Source organism: Coccinella septempunctata, chromosome 2, assembly GCF_907165205.1.
Source record: "Coccinella septempunctata chromosome 2, icCocSept1.1, whole genome shotgun sequence".
In the NCBI taxonomy this organism is placed as follows: Eukaryota; Metazoa; Arthropoda; class Insecta; order Coleoptera; family Coccinellidae; genus Coccinella; species Coccinella septempunctata.
In genome coordinates, this window is record NC_058190.1 from 2576037 (window position 1) to 2596436 (window position 20400).

The window sequence follows — 20400 nt, forward strand, 5'->3', positions numbered from 1 at the left end:
GAACCCCGTTTTAGACCGTGAAGTACATTCTGTTTGATGGGAAAATAGTGAACATGGCCAGCAAAATAATTTTTCCCGTTTGATCGATCCAGTTAGGCATAAGTTAGCCTCCCTTACCTCCTCCGACGAGCCGCCCTTGTGTTTATGTAATATTCGACTATGAAAATGAAAATTTCACCCAATTTATACATGGTGCTCCAATGAAAATATAACAACTCGATTTTTCGACTTCAGTACGGAAATGTGGAAAATCGCTCAGACCCGTTAATTTCTGATTCGAGGGGAACAACTTTTCCGGTTTTTTCATCCACTTAACTTCAACCCCCTAACGATGGTGAGCATAACCCTTTGATTTTGAATTGGGATGAAGAGTGTTGCGATAACCAATTTCGAAGATTGCATCGAGTACTATCTGATCCTGGAATTTCATTCAAAATATTCATCGATTTTTGAGGACGTTACGAGTGTTTGGGAGCGATTGTAAATTTTTAGTACAATTGAAATGGTGTATTCCTTAGAAGAAAGGGTGGCAATGATGTAATTATTCTTCGGAAATAAAGAATCTGTGCGAACAACAGCGGTTTTATTTAACGAACGAAATCCTGCAAAAAATTCATCTGCTGCTTACGTTTTGCAACTGGTTGCCAAAAACAAAAAGAGGATGCATGAAAGAGACGAAGCGAGGGCATGGCTGTCTCAGGTCATGTAGCAATGGATCCGACCTTTAGTACTTGGAAATTATCCCATGTAACTGGTGTTCAACGCACAACAATGAGAATCCTTAAACAACATAAATTACATCCTTACGATTGGTTCAGTAATCGAATGAGGATGATCCTGAGCGCTGACTCCAGTTCTGTGAAGTGGTCAATGAGATGATTAACGCTAATAAAAGCTACATGTTTGCTATCTGTTTATCGAACGAGTGTCCATTTCACCTTAACGGCATTTTGAACCGGCACAACTATGGTATTGGTCAGATGAAAATCAATGATTATTTCGTCAGGTGCCTACTTAGTTTACTTTTTTTATACCCGGTAATCTCACTGGCCAAATTAATTTAGATATCTTGGAAAACGCTATTTATCCAACCATCGTGCAAGTATTGGGGAATTCAGAAGACCAACAAACGATAATTTTCCAACAAGATGGCGCACTACCTCATTTCGTTCAACTGGTGCGTCAGTTTTTAGATGAAAATTTCCTCACGTCTAGATTTTAAGAAGGAGAAATATTGAGTGGCCACCCAAATTACCTGATCTGGTTCCACTGGACACTTTTCTATGGGGTCACCTGAAATCCATGATTTAGGCTACCCAGCCTGAGTTACTGGATGATTTGCAAACCGGATCATTAATGAATGTGGTCAAGTTAAACCAGAAATCTTGAGTAATGTACGTGAATGTTTTTCAGCTTATATTCCTGCATGGAAGAGAATATTGCGCATCTCCAACATTTAATAAAATAATCACTAGAGTAAGTACTTGCCCACTATTTCACATGTCATTTCGTTATTGATAGAAATCTCGAAGAGAAATTTCAGGATCAGATAGCACTCGATAATGTCTTCAACATGAGGTTGGGCAACACCCCTCATTCCTATTCAAAATCAAGGTGTTGTGCTCACCCCTGTTTGGGGGTTGCAGTTACAGGGATTCAAAAGTTGTTCCCCTCCAAATCATAAATCAACGAGTCCCAATAGTCTAAGATCCCACTGCAGAATTACTACGTTCATGACGTACACGGATGTTTTTGATATCAAATTAAAGCTAATTTTTTTTCGAATAGGATGATGAATAGCGAGATATCCGAAATAAAGTAAGAGAGAGTTAGACTCATTTCGTACCATCGGGTTCTTACCCGATAATATGATATTATGGGATCTTTCAAACATGTTCCGGTTTAGTTTTGCACTGGAAAACAACCAGATTGCATTTTCGGCGGCGCTTATCGCCACGAGATTCGAGAGCTTGATGTGCCCACCGTACGGATAAAACCCGATGAATAATTTTTCATTCGGTTGTTTTCCGGTAAAAAACCCGACGGTAAAAACCCGTGGTGTGAAAGGAATCTTAGGGTTATCAACAGTGCATCTGAATTATTCGTATATTATAACGACGTGTTGGAGCTCGTTGTACACAACGCTGTTGATATTATTTATGTAATCACCCTTCGTCGGGCGCTATACGAATATTGAGAGTTCGGGCGCAATGCATATAATAGATTCTAATAAGAATAAGGTCCAAATAAATTAATATCGAAACAAAAGAAGATTTTCTTCAAAAGATGATGTCTCATCAAAGTTCATGATTTATCTTGTTCAACAAGATGTATGCGGCAAAAGAGAATGATGAAAAATTCATTAAAAAAATCATAGTTTGGAAATCATTAAAACAAAAGGTGCTACGGACGATTTTCGTCAATTCGATATTGCTCAATGCTACTAAGTACCACTGTTTAAAGTTTAATGCGGAGAATAAATGGTTGGCTTCTTCTGGATGGTGCCCTAAAACCAACATGATTTCTGGGAAGTTCAACTCCGATACAAATAGAAAATGTATTATTATATGTAATTGAGCTAACACATTTTCAGATGATGAAAAAAACTCTGATTGCGATGACGATAGCGACAACTGCGATTGGGAAAGCAGCGAGCAATCGGACTTGGACTAGAAAAAGTAATACACTGATATATAATAAAATATAACTTGATTCAAGAGACTGATTTTGAAGAAACATGAAAAAAAATTCTTCAGATTTAATCACATTTGTACTTGATGAATAAATTATTTTTTATTATAAAATAAATAATTTTGTAAATGTTAAGTCGGCTGGCATCCACCATCCTCATCTAACAAGTGGCTTTGCGAGCCATCTCTTTCACTTTATTTCAGATATCTCGCTATTTTAACAGATGGCAGACCTAACTTTCGGCCATTTTTTCACAGGCTGCCATACATCATCCTATTCGAAAAAAAATTAGCTTCAATTTGATATCAAAAACATCCGTGTACGTCATGAACGTAGAAATACATCGAAATGTTACCTGCTTACACCTGGCTGCGAGGTAGTTGCGGCCGAGTGTGCAACGGCAGCTATGGATTTTTGTAATCTTTACATGCATTGTTATGATGTGGATGATATTTTATTTCAAAACGGAGTGAACGAAATTTCTCTTGGAATATTGATTAACATTAATTTAATTAAAATTACTTGCGACCACTTTTGACAGGCTGCGGTGTTATCAGTGTATTCTCCTATCCATAACCGTATGTAAAAATGTGTGTTTGTCTATGTACGCAATGAACGTAGTGATTCTGCAGCGGGATCTCGTACTACAATGATTTTCCACATTTTCTTCTTAAAGCCGGAAAATCGAGGGGTTTTTGTTCAGTCCAATGATAGGACAGTACTCCGTTCTATTATCTGGGGACCTCAGCTTCCACCTTGACCCATCTTCTGCTACAATTCACGTTCTACCAATACTGTTAGTACGATTCTCCCCTGATGTGAAAACCCAGGGGTAACAGAAAGCACCCAGGTGTGAACTGCCATTCTTTTTTCAAACTTTCCAGTCCATCCCTACTGTTAGTACGATTCTCTCCTGGGGCGAACAAATCCGTAACACCCGTGACGCGTTTGAGATTGGATCTCCTTTTCTTTCTGCTCAACTCATTCCGTGAATTCACCACCTTTGCATTGCTTTTTGTATATAATATCGAGAAAAACCCTTTTATTTGTGTGAAGTAGACTGTTTTTATTCCATCTCTTACACTCTGTGATTTTCACTGATTTATTGTTTATCCCTGTAAATCGGTGAATTCTTAGAGTTGTGTCATAGATAGTGCGTATTGTGTTCTTTGTTGTGGAACAACGAATAAACTTTGTTAACTAGGATTATGACTTTCTGTAATTATCGTTAAAACCCTAGATAACAGGTCACCAAGGTATGTTTGCTATTTTTCCCTTTAGAGAATAGCTGGCGTTCGAGACATCGAAACGCTGTGCCGTTACATGAATAACGAACGTCTTTCGAACTTGAACCAGCGCGTCCAAGCTCCTGACTTCTTGTCAGCGCACTTCTCATCTAACTCTGTTTTTAAGTAAAAGTTATCTCAATGTCACTGCGAATTCCTCATTCTCACATTACTTGAAAGCTAACCTGTTTCTGGGAATCCCAACATTCGATCCCCAACTCGAATTTCGCTAATATTAGTTTTTTTTTCAACTTTGGAGTTGCCATCTTTTCCCTAATTCAATTGACTCATACATCTCGGAGTCGATTTATTGAACTTGGACTTGGCGACAGCCGCGGGTAAATAAAGGAATGTTGTTTGAGTAGCGGAAAACTTTTCACGTCGTCTATTATAGCTTCGAATAAGGGTAAGATGTTATTGTTGTCCGAGGATTTTAAACCATATTACTACTTACCGCAATATGCTTCTGCAGAGAATGAAAACATATACCAATGTTGTTCCATAATGCGACGGAGTTCGGTTGGAACTGGATCGCCGATTTGTATTTGCTGAGCGCAACGTCAATTTCTCCATGGCTCTGGAAAAAAAAGACAGACGTTCAATAACTTCGAAGGCAAATAAAGATTCAAGCTGTACAAGAACTTTTTTTTTTACCCTCGGGTCATGACGTAATAATCTATTCGTGTCCTTGTGTATTATAATAATCTTAAAATATCCAGTTATTAGCCATCAAACATTATTAATCACTTATGATTAACGGGCCATTATTCACTGGTCAATCAAAAAAAATCGTAGACAGAGCGACCCAACAAGGGAGACGCTGTGAATGCTATATAATGCAGAATCTGGGACATGTAGATATCTACATATATTTTAACTAGGGATTCCTGTGATCCATTTGAATATTTTTTCTCTTTACTATTTTTGGCTCATTCGGCGCAGTTGAAATGAAGATACGAGCTGTTGAAAATCCATAAGAAAATTTGATTGTCAGTAATCTCAAAAACGATTTTATCGAATTGAATGATTTTCAGAATATAATTCATCATGGATGTATCGATCTTCTTCGAACACAAAATCACCCAAGACATTCAGATTATTTATTTTGACCATTGCATACCATAAATTCAAAGAACCCAACTCCCAAAAGTAAGTTGAACGCTATCTTTATATGATTCGAGTAACTTGATATGTATTAAAAAATTACTATTATGTGGGATTAAAATTGAGCGAAGCCTCCCTCCAGCTCCTGACCAGCTTCGTTGGCCACGTAAAGTGCCACAATTCTGAGGTGCGCTAATTGACCGAAGCAGCAGCCCCACTCTCAGTGTTTTTCAGAAGCAAAAAACTAACATTTTCTTATCATTCTCTTTGGTAACTGGAATTCATGGCTCATTGTTCACATTTAGATTTATAACACCTCTTTCATAGATAGTTCATCTCATCAAATTAATATCTTCTCAGTCGGTTCTGGTGCTAGTTTGTTCACATCACAAGGTTATGTACGCACAGTCTTCTCAAAATTATTAATTCTACCATTTTCATGTTCAATTCATTATGATGAAATGAGTCCACGTGCAAAATATTTCAGAATCTTCAAACAGATTTATAATCCTTGCTAGTACCGCTTAATTGAAACGCTCGCTCGACACAAATCAATTAAATGCATTCTCAGGAATATGTATTTTGTTATATTTTTTAATTTAGATAGATTTTCAGAGCTGTTTAGATCTTCTCACATGAAAATGGCTATGTAGCACCAGTTTCAGATGAATGAATCTTCATTTTCTCCAGGGTGGACCCTAGAATTAATAGTTTTCCTTCAGAACACGATGTGAACGTGTTTAACGGTCAGTGGTAAGCATGCTTGCAGCATGTTACTGGTTAATACGCTCTCGTCCTTGGCTCTACCCTGGAAGGCCTGCTCTGGTAATCGTGCCTACTCATTTGGTATGATCAACTGCTACACTGTTCACTGCTACATTCTCACGTTTATTCATCTTGATTCATATACATGTTAGTTTTCAGCCTTCTACACTTCTCGAAACCAACGATTAGTGGTTTTCCTTTTAGTACTCTCAATTTGTACATCTCATAATTTATCAATTGTATATTCTATTTTCCTGATGGACGTCCTAATCGAGCTTACTTTTGAGCAGTCCGTTTCTGTAAATGTTGTATTCATAGATAAATTATAGCAGTCTTCAAGGCCAACGTAATGTATATTAATTTCACTATTCTTGCTCTTCTCAGATTAATTGTGATAGTTCTTCTCATTTTAATAATTAATTTTGGTCTCCTCATTTCTTTATAATATTCTAGCACTTCACAGATGAATTAAGTTTGCTCGTCTCATTTAACTTGTACGATTTATGCACTGCTCATATTTAAATCATAGTTATCGGCCAGCTCACATTGAATTGGTTGATCTCTCATTGATGATCAGACTTAGGTAATGTGGTTTTACCTCTTTTTCACTCTTGGCCTACTTGACAGTTACAACTCGGTCTTCTCATTAAAATTCATTATTCTAAACTTCTTGTTTTTCTGATGAAATAAAAAGGCTTTCTCAATCAATTTGCATCGATTGCTCTGTTACTGTGAACGCCTTGTTAATTTTGAATTTATTGAGCTTCTCAAAGTCTAAGTCTGAACTCAAGTGACTTCTCATTTGAACTGCTCTCGATTATCTCCATTTTTAGTTGAATAATGTCTCTCGGAGTTTAGCCGCCTAAAGATAGAAGAAACTAACATTAGCAAATAACCAACCGAAGCTAAACCTAAGTTTATGTTCACACCTATCTTTAGCCGTAACATATATAATACATAGGAGACTGTAGTTTATTCCCAAGGTTGAAACAGTATATTTGATGCTTGTAAAGTGTCAGGTTTCCAAAGGTTGAATAGCTCGTTATGAAAACATAAAATGGCTATATCGCTCTATCTAGGTCGAAACAAAAAAGGAGTAAAGAAAAAAGTGTTTCTTTCGACCTCAAAAATCTATCGTCAAAGACTCGCCCTATGTAGATAATATACGAGTTACGAGGTGTACAGTACGAGGAAAAAGGATAACACTTCATCAATGTTGTTTTCCGAATGATCTCTAACCAACGCTAAAATAAGTCGACTATTAAAATTTTGTGTTCTACATATGCCTAGTTGTGTGTTGTGAAAGGATCATAAGAATTACAGTATCGAATTTCCATGGAATGAAATATTTTATGAATTTGAATATTTACCTGTGTCACATAGCCAATTCCAAGTAAGGCCTTTGAGCAGTACGGATTGAAGGCAAGTGCATCGCTGAATCTCTCGAAAGCATGTTGATCTTCACCAAGTCGTAGGTGAAGAAAACCTGCTTCACACATCATCTCTAAACTGTCGGGACAAGATCTGTAATGTTTTGAATTGTCAGAATTTTCGGAAAATTATATTATGGACGGTATGGTTTGCATCTCAGAAAGTATCCATCAAATGACGGTCATTTGCAGGTACCTTCAAAACTTTAATTTAAGCAGAGTGATTGTTTTAGCTTCGATCTGATGATGTGTTCATTTTATTCTTGCAAATATTAAGACCCCAGCACCGTTGTGCCCAGGGCCTGGATAATCCAAAATAGCGTCAGTGCTTTCAACATTCTAAGGCTGTACGAAGTGTGACCGCATGAAGAATCAACTAGTTTCTGAAGTATATTATTCATCGCTTTTAATTTTAAACGTAAACTTTCCAAATGAACTTTGAAATCCAATGAAAGATTGAAATTATGTTGCAAAACAGTATCATCAAAAATATTTCTCAATATTGTTGTTCTAAATTCAAATGGAAATAAGATGCCTATTCCGTTTTGTTTGTATTAGGACATAAATGCAATTCAAGGAAATAAGTTTTCAGGATTTCCGAAAATTGGCTCAAAGTATTTTCCATTACTTCGAAATCAGAATGGCGAAAACCAAGAGCAATATCATCGGTGTAAATAAATTTTTCGAATGACTTATCAGATATATCACTTGAATAATAATAATAATAATAATAATAATAATAATAATAGTTTATTAATCCTGTAAGACAAATTAATGTATAGGATAAGTCACAAAAAAGAGAAGGAAAAAAGAAATACATGGATCAACCAATCATATTAACATCATTAAAATAATCTTTAACAGTATAATAACATCTAGTTAGCATCAACTTTTTCACACATTTTTTGAACTTTTTTCCGTCAAGAGATTGGATACTGACAGGCAAGTGGTTGAAGATTTTGATACACTTATACAGAGGAGAACTTTCATATTTTGTTGTTTTGTGCTTAGGAATATATAGAGTTCTCTCACTTCTGGTACCGTATTGATGAAAACTGGACAACTGGACAATATCTTTTTCATTTTCCTTAACATACAAAAGACATTTCATAATGAAGATAGACGATAACGTTAATATATTGTTTTCAACAAATATAGGTCGACAGGACGAACGTGGGGGCATATTAAATATCATACGTAAAATTCTTTTTTGAATTATGAAAGCTCTCCCAACATCCGAAGAGTTTCCCCACAGTAAAATATTATAAGACAAATGGCTATACACTAAACTATAATAAACATTAATCAGTGATTCTAATGGGAGTAAAGCTCTTACCCTACTGATGGCATAATAGGAACTATTTAGTTTTTTACAAACAGAATCAACGTGTACATCCCATTTCAAGTTGTTGTCCACATGAATGCCAAGAAATTTGCTGGCATCTTTAGATAGGATAGCGCTATCATTATGGTGAATAACTAGCTTACGATCACTTTGTACGATTGTGAAGTAAATACATTCTGTCTTATCAATATTAATCATCAGCCTATTTTTTTGACACCAAGTTACAAAACTTTCTAATAGTAATCCGCACAACTCCTGAAGTTCGTCCACCGTTGCTGCCGAAACTACCATTGAAGCATCATCGGCAAACAAACTCAACAAAAACCTCCCCAACGCAGATGAAGGGCGTCCACACTGGAGCAAATTCAGGAACATCGCTTTCAAATTAACTGGGAGATCGTTCACAAAAAGCAAAAAGAGAAGAGGCCCAAGTACAGATCCCTGCGGCACTCCCAGCCTCATATCATGTTCTTCCGATATGGAACTTCCAACCTTCACAAACATAGACCTTCCCTCGAGATAACTCTGGAGCCAATCCAAAAATACACCCCGAAAACCCAGGTTGTAACACTTGTCAATTATAAAGTCAGGTGGAAGACTATCGAATGCTCGCGAAAGGTCAAAGAATAGACCTGCCACATGCAATCCGCTATCGAGACATTCATACACATAATCGACGAAATAAATTGCAGCTGTTTCTGTTGATCGACCAGCTCGGAAACCATGTTGGGCATTATCGAGAATATTGAATCTGTCAAGATATTTCATCATTTGGTTGAACACCAACCTCTCAAACACTTTAGAAAATATACTGAGTAGAGAAATTGGTCTATAGTTTGTGATGTCATGTATATCATTTTTCTTGAAGATTGGGACGATAAGGGCTTTTTTGAGGACCGTTGGAAAGATGCCTGTGCTCACAGATAGATTAATACAGTGAGCAAAATGCTTACAGATGTCTGAACTAATTAGTTTGAGAATTCTGGCAGAAATGGAATCCACCCCTGCGCACTTATTGTTTTTCATTGATCTTATAATATCAGCTACTTCGCTCTCAATCACCGGATGAAAGAAAAATGTTGTATTCAACAATACAGACGTAGTACATGATTGGGATAAGGAGTCCCCATAATAGCGGTGAAGAGTGCTTTCGGTAACTGTAGAGAAGTAATCTGCAAAAATGTTCGGTAGACGCAAGCTGTCATCGATCAAAACACCATCAACAAGGAGTTCAATACATCCATTCTTCCTACCCTTTCGGCCAGTTAGGTTATTGACCATGGACCATACTGTTCTGCTTCTATTGTCGGATCTACCGATGAGCTCATTATGAAAATTTAATTTAGCAGTCTTGATCAAAGATGCATACTCCTTTTTCGCCTTTTTGTATAGTATATAACTACTCTGGCATCTCAAGCTCGAGTGCAACCAATGGAGACTTACAAGTTCACGTTTCGCTAGAATTACTTCTTGAGTGATCCACATATTCACCCTTCGCTTCCTGTTAGCCAGCCTCACCGATGGGCAACATGTCTCAAACGTACTCTTTATAGTATCAACGAGTGCTTGAAAACATCCATTGACGTCAGTACTGTCATAAACACCAATAAAGTCATTAATTGCGATATTAAAAACAAAATTGTCGAGGTTTCTTTGACACAAATTTCTTACAATTTTTGGACCATCCTGTATATATTCAGGAAATATGAATTGAAAAGAAGGGGAGATAATACCGATTCTGGCGATCCTTGTGGAAATCCATTATTTGAAATTTTGAAACTGGCTCCTGTTTTCTTCTTATAATTGAGAAACTAAAAAGTAATGAAGCCCAGTACTCGATCAGAACAATTTCTTTTCTACCTAAAATTTCCCTGACAATTTTGCAGACATCCTCATCATAGAAGTCAGGTATCAATACGTAAAACATTGTTTCGTTATCTCCTTCCTCCCCATTTGTTACGCGAGCAAGGTTATTGGTCTGTTAAGTTTATGTAGGAACGGACATACCTTTCAAGTTTTGAACCAGTTGAAAGATTTCCGTGCTATTCACGATTTTAAAATATCATAACGTTGAGAGAAATAACCGAATATTAATGAATTCATAATATTCGAAAGTTTCTCACGAAATGAAAAAGCATTTTGAGGAGAATGAAAACATTCCAGGCGGACTTTTTTAATTGGGCTCATACTGTGACATTCTGAAACGAAATGAAAGAATCGAAACGAAACGAAGAGATGTCAAAGAAATTAATTCAATAGTGCTGCTGAACGGTGACTGCTTTCATCATTTGCCAGAAAATTGGTATAGAATTCCTCTCGTTGCAAATATGAGGTTTTTTGCTATGAAACATGTACAGGATGGTGGGTGCCTGAACGTAGTTTCACAGTGAAAAGATGTTAGGGATTTTGGGAAGCCAGAAGAAACAATTTAATATGGGCTATAAAGTTCTTCGTTTCTGCCACCAAACTGCTCATTAGGATCATACCGAGCACTAAGCACCGAGCACTGACAAAAAGTGCTCCTCTGTTTCGAACACTAAGCACCGATTTTTCACAGAAGGCTCGCCATTACTAAGCACTTTGTGGTAGTAATTCGATTTTGCGAGCACTAAGTACTAAGCACTTTTCTGAAAAACTGTTGGAAATAAGATTTTTTGTTATAGAATCTGCATTCGATCGAAAAACCCGCTTATAACGATAAGTTTTTCGTTCTTCTCTACAGCAGTTTCACGATTTTATAAGAAAGAAATATGAATTCTACGAAGGCGTAGAAGAGGACCACATAATATTTTTCGTCTAATTCCGACTTTAAAGTAGGAATTTCATTTAGTTATAAACTTTTACAGGTTGTTCTATGACGGCCTGAACCATTTCCTGAAATATAGGTTGCTTTTTCAACGAATACTCATATTCATATAAAACTGGATGTTCACATATACTCCATTCAAATTTATTTTAGCAGTCGGTTGGCCATGAAATAATTTTCTCAAGTTTTCGTAACTATATATAGAACCGAGTAAGGTTGGCACTAAGATGTCTAAAACACTGGTGTGTGCACTTGTCACTTTTTGCAAGCATCAACATTTCAGATAATCGGGGATATGGGATGAGTTTCGAGGCGGCGCCACCATGTCATTTGCTTCGTTTTATCCTTGTTCTATCAAAGGAAGTCCAATGATACTCTCTCGTTTTATTTTGTTTTGCGTTGATATCGAATATCGATCAACGAGTGCAAAATATGAACTGGCCCATTTTGTCAGCTCTTAAGGAATATTTGTGATTTACAGTTCAATTTTCGTTGTTAAAACGAATTTGTCAACATTTCAACACTACCGAATAAGGATTCAAAGGAGTATTTACTGTTCTTCTTCAAGATAATTTCCGTTTGACAACTTGAATTCGTGAGGGGGGTAATTCAATATGATTTTAATAAAACACAATTGATTGGTCTAATATCCAATATATTCAGTTGATAGAAAGGTAATTTTCACTATATCTATTCAGGAAGAATATTTGAAGAACAAACTCGAATAGATTTATCAATTTCTGATTCTCAATACATGCTCACAATTCACATTACGTATTTCCAATACAGTTTCTTTGAAATATTGCTAAAGTTGCCATAAAACTTAGCTATATCCTTCCCGAATATTCGTTCATCTGATTTTTTCTGCCTCAAATTCCAACAACACCGAATTATTAGCTGTAGTTCTTGATTGTCCATACAGAAACCTGAACTTACTGATATCGATTGAAATTTATTTTGGGAGGATTTTGCATCTCCTCATAAACTTACTGAACGACATGTTGAATAAATGAATGTTCTACACCCCTTTTTCGATACTAATACATTTTCACACACCAATAATCGCTTATAAATACAACATATTCGTTAGTCGTACGAAAGTACTCAAATTATTTTCAAATATCAATTGACAATGCTGTGTCAAATTCTAAACAGCGCTACCTACAGTGGAAAAAACGAAACTGGTCCGATATCCCCACGAAATTAAAAACAATATCGAATCAGTGAATACACCAGAGTTTTAGACATCTTAGTTGGCACTCATGAAATGTCGTTAATGTCATTTCACCGTTGCCACAACTTATATCAATTAATATTACGAAAATGCCGAAAGTGATTGAAAAAAAGAGACAGGGTTTCAGGAAGTGCTATTTAGAATTCAGGTCCGCTCATTCAAATAGTTATACCGGGATATTCTAAAATCCACAATACTTCAGACAGTAGCGAACATATTCAATGTAAGAGATAATGTTTCATCTGAATCTAAACGACTTATATTTCAGCTAAATATTTCCACAATTAGAAAGATAGTGAGTGAAGAGGATGACAAAGAATTTTCTTCTATTGGGAGACCCAAAAAAAGTGGTGGCATTTGAGTATTTTATATTTGAGTGGATAAATGTGAAAAGTTTACTACAGATTTTCGATGAATGTCATCGTAGAATAAGTTCCCGAAAATTGACTTTTTTAGTTTTCATTTGACTTGTCCTATACATTGTAATTGTCTTAAGGTAACAATACATACCTAATTATTATTATTATATCAATGTTTTAAGATGAACAGCCACAAATACGCGCCAGTGTTCCTGTTAATTGTTTATTCATGTGAAATTTTTGTTCAAAGGTGAAGTTCATCTTGACTTGAAACTGCCTTTAATTCCTTCTATTTATATTGATGCAAGATGATTTTTGTTGAAGAATTTAACATCCTTGTAATTATCCTAATTCCTTCGGGAGATACCCATTCCCAACCACTGCATAACATGCATTTCATCTTCGGGTTAATATTTTTGAAATCTAGAACTGATGTTACGTATTCAAACATTATCCAGAGAAGATAACGAACATTAACTCTCCTCAAGCTATTGCATATTTTGATATTATACTGATCTCTTGTATTCTCCATGCAAATAACTGGATTTGATATGCCTTCAATAAGTTTCTATAAACTTCAGTTATGCTCAGAGATTCGACATTGTGATTAAATACGTAATAACAAAAACTTTTACGTAGAACGGGCAACATAGCCTTGATTTAAAGCCCAAAAATGTTTTGACAAGCGTCATAACCCCACATTTTCGAACTATACAGAGTGAAATATGTCAAATTTCCATGGCCAACCGACTGCTAAAATAAAAGTGAACGGAGTATACATATTTAGGATAAATTGATGCTTATGTATTTTTGAAATATTTCATGTGGCGCTTCTACACCTTCGAAGAATTGCATAGCGAAGTTTTTGATGAAGCATGAAGTTAGCGAAAAAGTTTAAAATTTTTAATTTTTTTAGGCCATTAAGGCCCTATTCCTTCTTTTGAAATAAGTTTCATATCTATCTATATCTATAAATCTCGCCATTTATGAAAACCATTGTACTCCGGCATAGATGTTAAGCAAGCAAACAAGCTCCCTTGGACAACGTTTGAAGCGGCTTCCTCAAAGCACGCCCAATTTTGTCGTAAATCGCATGTATCAAGATTGTGGCAGTTTAGCAGTTTTAATTCAATAAGGAGAAAGCCGTTTTTATGAGTTCGCAGATGGTCATCTGAAGATATTCAAATGCCCTATTTTTCCTATCGATTCTCCTTATTTTTGGATATTGAAAGAAGGGAATCCGGTTTTCACAAAATGCGGAACTCGGTTTTCACAAAATGCGAATTTGTTTCATGCCCCCAGGATCCCTTATTAGGATCTTGATTCGTCCCAAGTTACAGGGCGTTTCTGTAAAACGACTCATTTCCGCTTTCATGATTATGTTCGAGATATTCGAAAAATTCCATACGTTCTTTTCAGTAATTTTCATGTTCTATGGGATACTCATAACGTATTATACTAAATTACTGACAATCTCACAGATACAGAGGGGACTTCCCATAATTCTTGTCTTGATCCTATCTTGATTTCAGAGCAATAAGTAATTTCAAGACAAGAGAAGAAAAAATAATAAATCACCCTCTATCTTGGCTGGAGAAAAACCAATAAATAGGAATTGCTTACTGTATGAGCATTTTATCCTGTATATCGCCTCAATATTAATATCCACATTATCATACTGGTATAATCAACGGAAAGGACATTCTCATCGAAGAAAAGCAGATGCTGTCCATAATCAACATAAATCTCCACTCCATGAAAAAAGGTTGCAGACGCGCAAATGTACTAAAAATAACAAAGTGCTGCCTAGGAAAAATTGACATCAGACAATCGGTCCCCATCGCCAAAACGAATATGGACCGAAAATTTCAAGCCTACTATCATGAATTTCCATCAAAATATTCGTCATCCAATCTGGCAAATTCTGTTCATGTATAACCGAGTTAAAAGTTTTCATTAAATCGAAAAAATTTCATTCAAATCAAAACGACACTTTTTCGTTATAATTCAGTTAGGCAACTTCTGCTTTTCAGGTCCAGATAATTAACGAAAAAGCTGGTGGCAGACGAAAAATTTAATCAAACTCCCAAAAATGAATCTGGGTCACCCAACGTAAAGGGAAAATTTCACGAGAGCCGTTGTTTAGGGCTTCATTAATTGGTGAGGGCAGTTTTGTGACTTCGAGAAAGATGCTGCAGAATAAGAGACTGAGAAGGCTAGTCATTGTTATTTTCAGTTCATTGATTCGATTCAGTAGGGTGAAAATCGAAATATATGTTTAAATAACACAGGCCAACACACATTTTGGTGCCTGCGATTTGTTAACTGTTCCTGAGTAATTTTTGGATGCAGAATGTAAAAAAGTTCTTAGATTTCGTCTATCAGATCTAGTTTTTGAGATTTTCAAAAAAAATTCTGTAAATAATTTACGTTATAACTGTTATAATATATAATATTATCATTGACAGTTACAAAAAACAAAGACACATGGATTTAAGTATTTATTGCAAAAACTTAATTTACATAATTACATTAGTCACTAATCACATAAAAATTTTCTTTTATACGATTTTCTAGAATGGAGTTTACTAGGGCAGTCTCGCTGAAGGCTCCAGCTGTAGTCCGCCATCATGTGGCTATCCCATCGTCCTTGATAACGATCTTCCATAGTTTTAATATCCTGATGGAATCTTTCCCCCTGTTCTTCACTACAATCACCTTAGTTTTCTGGAAAACGATCTAGGTGGCTGTGGAGGTAGTGAACTTTTATACTTATGTTACAGCCGAGAATATTAAAATTTGAAAGCATAGTTTCCACTAATTCTACGTAATTCTCTGCTTTATGATTGCCAAGAAAATTTTGTACTACTTGAACAAATGAACTCCAAGCGTTAGATTCAGTCTCGTTCATTGATGTGGTGAATTGTGGATCTTTAACAAGTTGCCTTATTTGAGGACCATCAAATATACCAGCTTTTAGTTTTTCTGTACTAATGCCAGGAAATTTACGTGACAAATACCCAAAACAATTTCCATCTCGATTTAAAGCCTTCACAAATTGCTTCATTAGGCCTAGCTTGATATGCAAGGGCGGAAGTAAGATTTTTTCTCTTGAAACCAAAGGTTCGTTGATCACGTTTTGTATTCCATGAATCATGATATCTCTTGAAGGCCAATTTTTGTTAACCCAGTGCTCATTTTTAGCTCTGCTGTCCCAAAGGCACAAAAAACAAGGATATTTTGTATAACCACTCTGCTGTCCAAGGAGGAAGTTAATCATTTTTAAATCAACACAAATTGACAAATATATTCTATATTTATACGGATAGTTGAGATCTTCAGAATGTTGAAGATGGCATCAGAGGGTCGAGCCTGTTAGATTGATATAAAGGGAGATACTTAACTTTGATTATGTAGGTACAGAACCGCTACCAAAAATTAGATCTGTATACAGGGTGTGTACTTTTAAAGTGGCCAAACTTCAAGGGGAGATCAGACGAGTGATTTGCAACAAAACATGTCACATAACACATGGTCGAAATGGTGACGGTTATTCTTCAATTTTACATTTGTTGATTTCACGAAATATTTCAAGTTTTTTCATAAACTCAATCATTATTCAGTTTTCCTTGTAGCCTCGTCAAATTTGACCACATATTCGGAAAGGACAATGAATTTGCTACAAGATAAGGGAGCCTATGTGCAGAAAAAAGTCTTATTGCTGACGTGGTAAGGAGATGAATATCACGAGTCTGAAGTGAACAAAATTAGTCCTATTTTTCCAATGGTTTTATCTATGAAAACTTAATAATAATGCACATGTTTTCATCTCAGTAAAAAATAACTCATTTAGTGTACTTTCGAATGGCATATCATCTTTTGTGCTTGCTGCTAGCTGCTTATCCTCTGCCATAATTACATGTCCAACAAGATAACTTGCGGTACCGCTTAATGGAAACTTAAGGACACTGACATTTAGCAACGCTGTAAAATTATCAAATTGTTGGTACACTCGACTCACTTGAGGATTGAGAAAGAAGAAATTTCATATCCGTTTTCATGATCTGTCAATATTTCATTTGGTCTGCGGAGTGACGTTTGAACTCAGAATCTTCATAATGTGTCCAATCCCAGAGTTTCCCAGTCTTAGCGTGGGTTTGTATTTTATATGAAGGGGACTTTAAATGAAACCCTTCTGAGTCGAGTGTTTCATATGAAATAATTAAGCGTTTCTTGAAGGGTAATGAGATATATGTGCATAGTGCTTGTCAGATGAAATACAACAATCCGAAGTTGATTGAAGCAGCTGTTAGCAGTGGATAATCAAATATAACGCCATCAAGGCCCACGAGATCTGTCTCTGAGCAGTTCAATTTCAGAAAACACTATTGTCTATGTGGAGGAAAAATTATTGAGAGTTGTCTCTCAGTGCAACAATCTTGAAAGCAGCGGAGAAACGTTGTGATAAATGGGCTCTCAAAATAAAAAAGCGTATATATGATAAGACAGATTTGGTAGCCCGTGGTGCCTGACATAATCGGTTTTGCCGAACAAAGCTCTACTAGGTACCACCAACAGGAAGGTCCAGGGGAACTCATCAGCATCCCTCTATTGATGAGGCCATGGAAGAGATTTATTCATTTCTGGAAGAGAACGCCACAAGGTCTCAACACCAAAATGATGACCAGAGATGCAGCCCCACAACACCTCTTGCAGATGATTTCTTGTGGTTGCATGAAGGGTTATGGGAACGCGTGCACCTACAGGAAGGCAGGATGAACATTCTTATCAGTCTGCAGGCACTGTAGCGGAGCCTCTTGTGACAATATACCTGATGCTGCAGTAGCAGATATCCCAGAAGGCAACGATCTGTCCGATGTCAAAATGTAGTGATGCCATCGTTTGGCTACCCTTGGTACCACCATGGTGAGATGTGGTATTCTTCTACCATGGGTACAGCTACACCGCTACACCTCCTCAACATCCCATCATAAAAGTACAGGGCTTCGATGGTTTATTCAGGGTCAAAATTCATTCAAAACGACTTAATCTCGAAAAGTATTGAGTCTATTGAGACAGTTCTGGCATCATATTGTATTTAGTCTACTTTAAAAACGTCTTGAAGAAGTTTTTTCCAAAATTAGTCCTTTAGGGTGGTAATCACCGGAGTTTAAAAAAACATTTTTTTTCGATTTTGGACAAAGTTGCGTTCAGCGCTCGAGGTCACAAACTTGGATCATTCATTAGGCCAACATCATAAACAAGTCTGCGGATTTTGATGTATGCTGTGATGTATAAAATTACTGGACTACTTTCAACGAAGGGTACCTTTTTACTACAAAAAGGATTGAGGACTCTATTCCTTCATGGAAATTTCAATTAGATCACAAATTAGAAAATGATTTAAGGAAGCACCCCCCCTATCATCCTCTAGAATCACCCCCTGAAATGTAGATAAAAGATATGAATTATGTTTTTTACTCACTCTGTATGATTGAAAACCTAAAGTAAAAAGCAGCTGTTTACGCATTTATTATTTTCTTGATTTTCTTTGCGTGAAAACATAAGGAGAACATCTGTCGATATCGTATCCACAAGATCGCGTATGAATTCAGTATTGTCTCGATTGTTCTGAGTTGAGGATATCGCTGTTTTATTATTATAGTTTAGATTATTATAGTTTTTCACCCGCTCTTGAAATTCTGCTAAATTCATAGAAATTTCCGCGAATATTGGAATAGAAACACCCGCTATATCAAAACTTTAGTTTCACCTGCTATTCACTATAGATTTGCTCGCAATAGTAGTTAGTGCTGCTAGTGTCTCCTGTTTTTTTGTGTGGAAGACAAGAAACGAAATAGAGGAAAGGGAACCAGGTGAAGCCCTTCGCTCCTTTCTACCCTACAACCCAACCTTTATCCAGTGATTCACGAAGGGTAACATACGCTAGCAAGGATTTGGTTTTTGGTGAGTTGAATTCTCAGCAATTTCCACATTATTTTTAAAAACTATACAGTCCATTATAATTCGCCAAAACATTATTGGTCCGTTCAGAGCCGGATAGTGTGTAAGTTGCTGGAATTCAATTTCATTCATTTGAATTTCGTTGATTTTGTTGAATTTTTTCTATATTTCACGATTGGAATTTCAACTCTTCATTGCTTGTGGTTTCGAATTGACAGATGTTCTAACATTCAACGCATTCAAAATCTGGTTTTTGTGTTCACATATGCTGTTAATATTATTGAAACTGATTTCATTTTCCATTTGATCGAATTTAAATTAAGTATGTCGAAATCAGAACCTCAGATGGAGACTAAAAACAATAAACTAAAAGTCTTAGAATCAAGAAAAAAAATGTTGTTCCAACGTTTCCAGAAACTGTACGATTATACAAAAAGTCTGGATAATCCAAAAATTCTGGAATATTTCAAGGTTGGCTTGAATAATTTGGAGAAATCGAAGACTCAATTGTTGGAAGTAGTTGATGAGATCAATTTACTGAGTGTAGAATGTTTACCAGAGTATGTTCCTTCCTATCAAGTAATTGAAGCAGCGGACGATTTATATTGTCACATTATAGAGGCTTCTAAAAGAATATCTACGAATGAAACTAATGTAAGTTCTTTATCCGCAATGAAAGCACAACCAAGATTGCCGAAAATTGATTTGGTGGAATTTTCTGGTGATCCTAAAATGTGGCCAATTTTTTATCAAAATTTCAATGGCTGTGTTCTTGAAAATTCTGATTTAGATGACACATGCAAAATTCATTATTTGCTTGGGAAATTACGCGGACGAGCTCAAACTTTGTGCTCTGCCATCTCACCAGTAGCAGAAAATTATGAAACAATTTGGAAAGTATTAGTAGACACTTTTCAAGATGAACGCCTTCTAGCTGCTACATATTTCAAATCTATAGTTGATTTCAAACAATTGAATGTAGAATCCGCAAATAATTTGAATTCATTTTTAGAAAAATTTGATGTAGCCGTTAGTGCTCTTAAGCAGCTTTCGTTGAAGAATCTTGCTGATTTTTTGCTTGTTTCTATAGCGTTATCAAAATTAGATCCTAATACACAAAGGCTTTTTGAGATGTCTTTGGCATCGAATGAAATTCCATCTTATGATAGCCTTATAAAGTTCGTTCAAAAACAATCGAAAGTTTTGAGTAGAACCTCTACTCATGCCAGTAGTTCCACCCAGTCAAAATCGCCTGGGCCGAAACCTAAAGGCTCATATTCTTATGCCAGCGCTAGTTCTGTTTCAGATAAAATAGTACAGTATCCTTGTCCTATCTGCGGAGAAAATAGCCATTTGATAACCAAATGTCATCGATTTTTGAAGCTTTCGCCAAACGAAAGATATAAATTGACAAGA

The 20400-nt window shown here is 36.1% G+C and overlaps 1 protein-coding gene across 1 annotated transcript in view; it reads right to left on the bottom strand.

The window, feature by feature from the left end:
• Positions 1-20400, bottom strand: part of LOC123307354 (Bardet-Biedl syndrome 4 protein) — a 78709-nt gene that overhangs the window by 36899 nt on the left and 21410 nt on the right. Inside the window, exons 6-7 of the mRNA XM_044889632.1 lie at positions 7217-7370; positions 4432-4554 (exon numbers count right to left, since the gene is read on the bottom strand). Coding sequence (XP_044745567.1) covers positions 4432-4554; positions 7217-7370 — 277 coding nt within the window. The remainder of the gene's footprint in view (positions 1-4431; positions 4555-7216; positions 7371-20400) is intronic.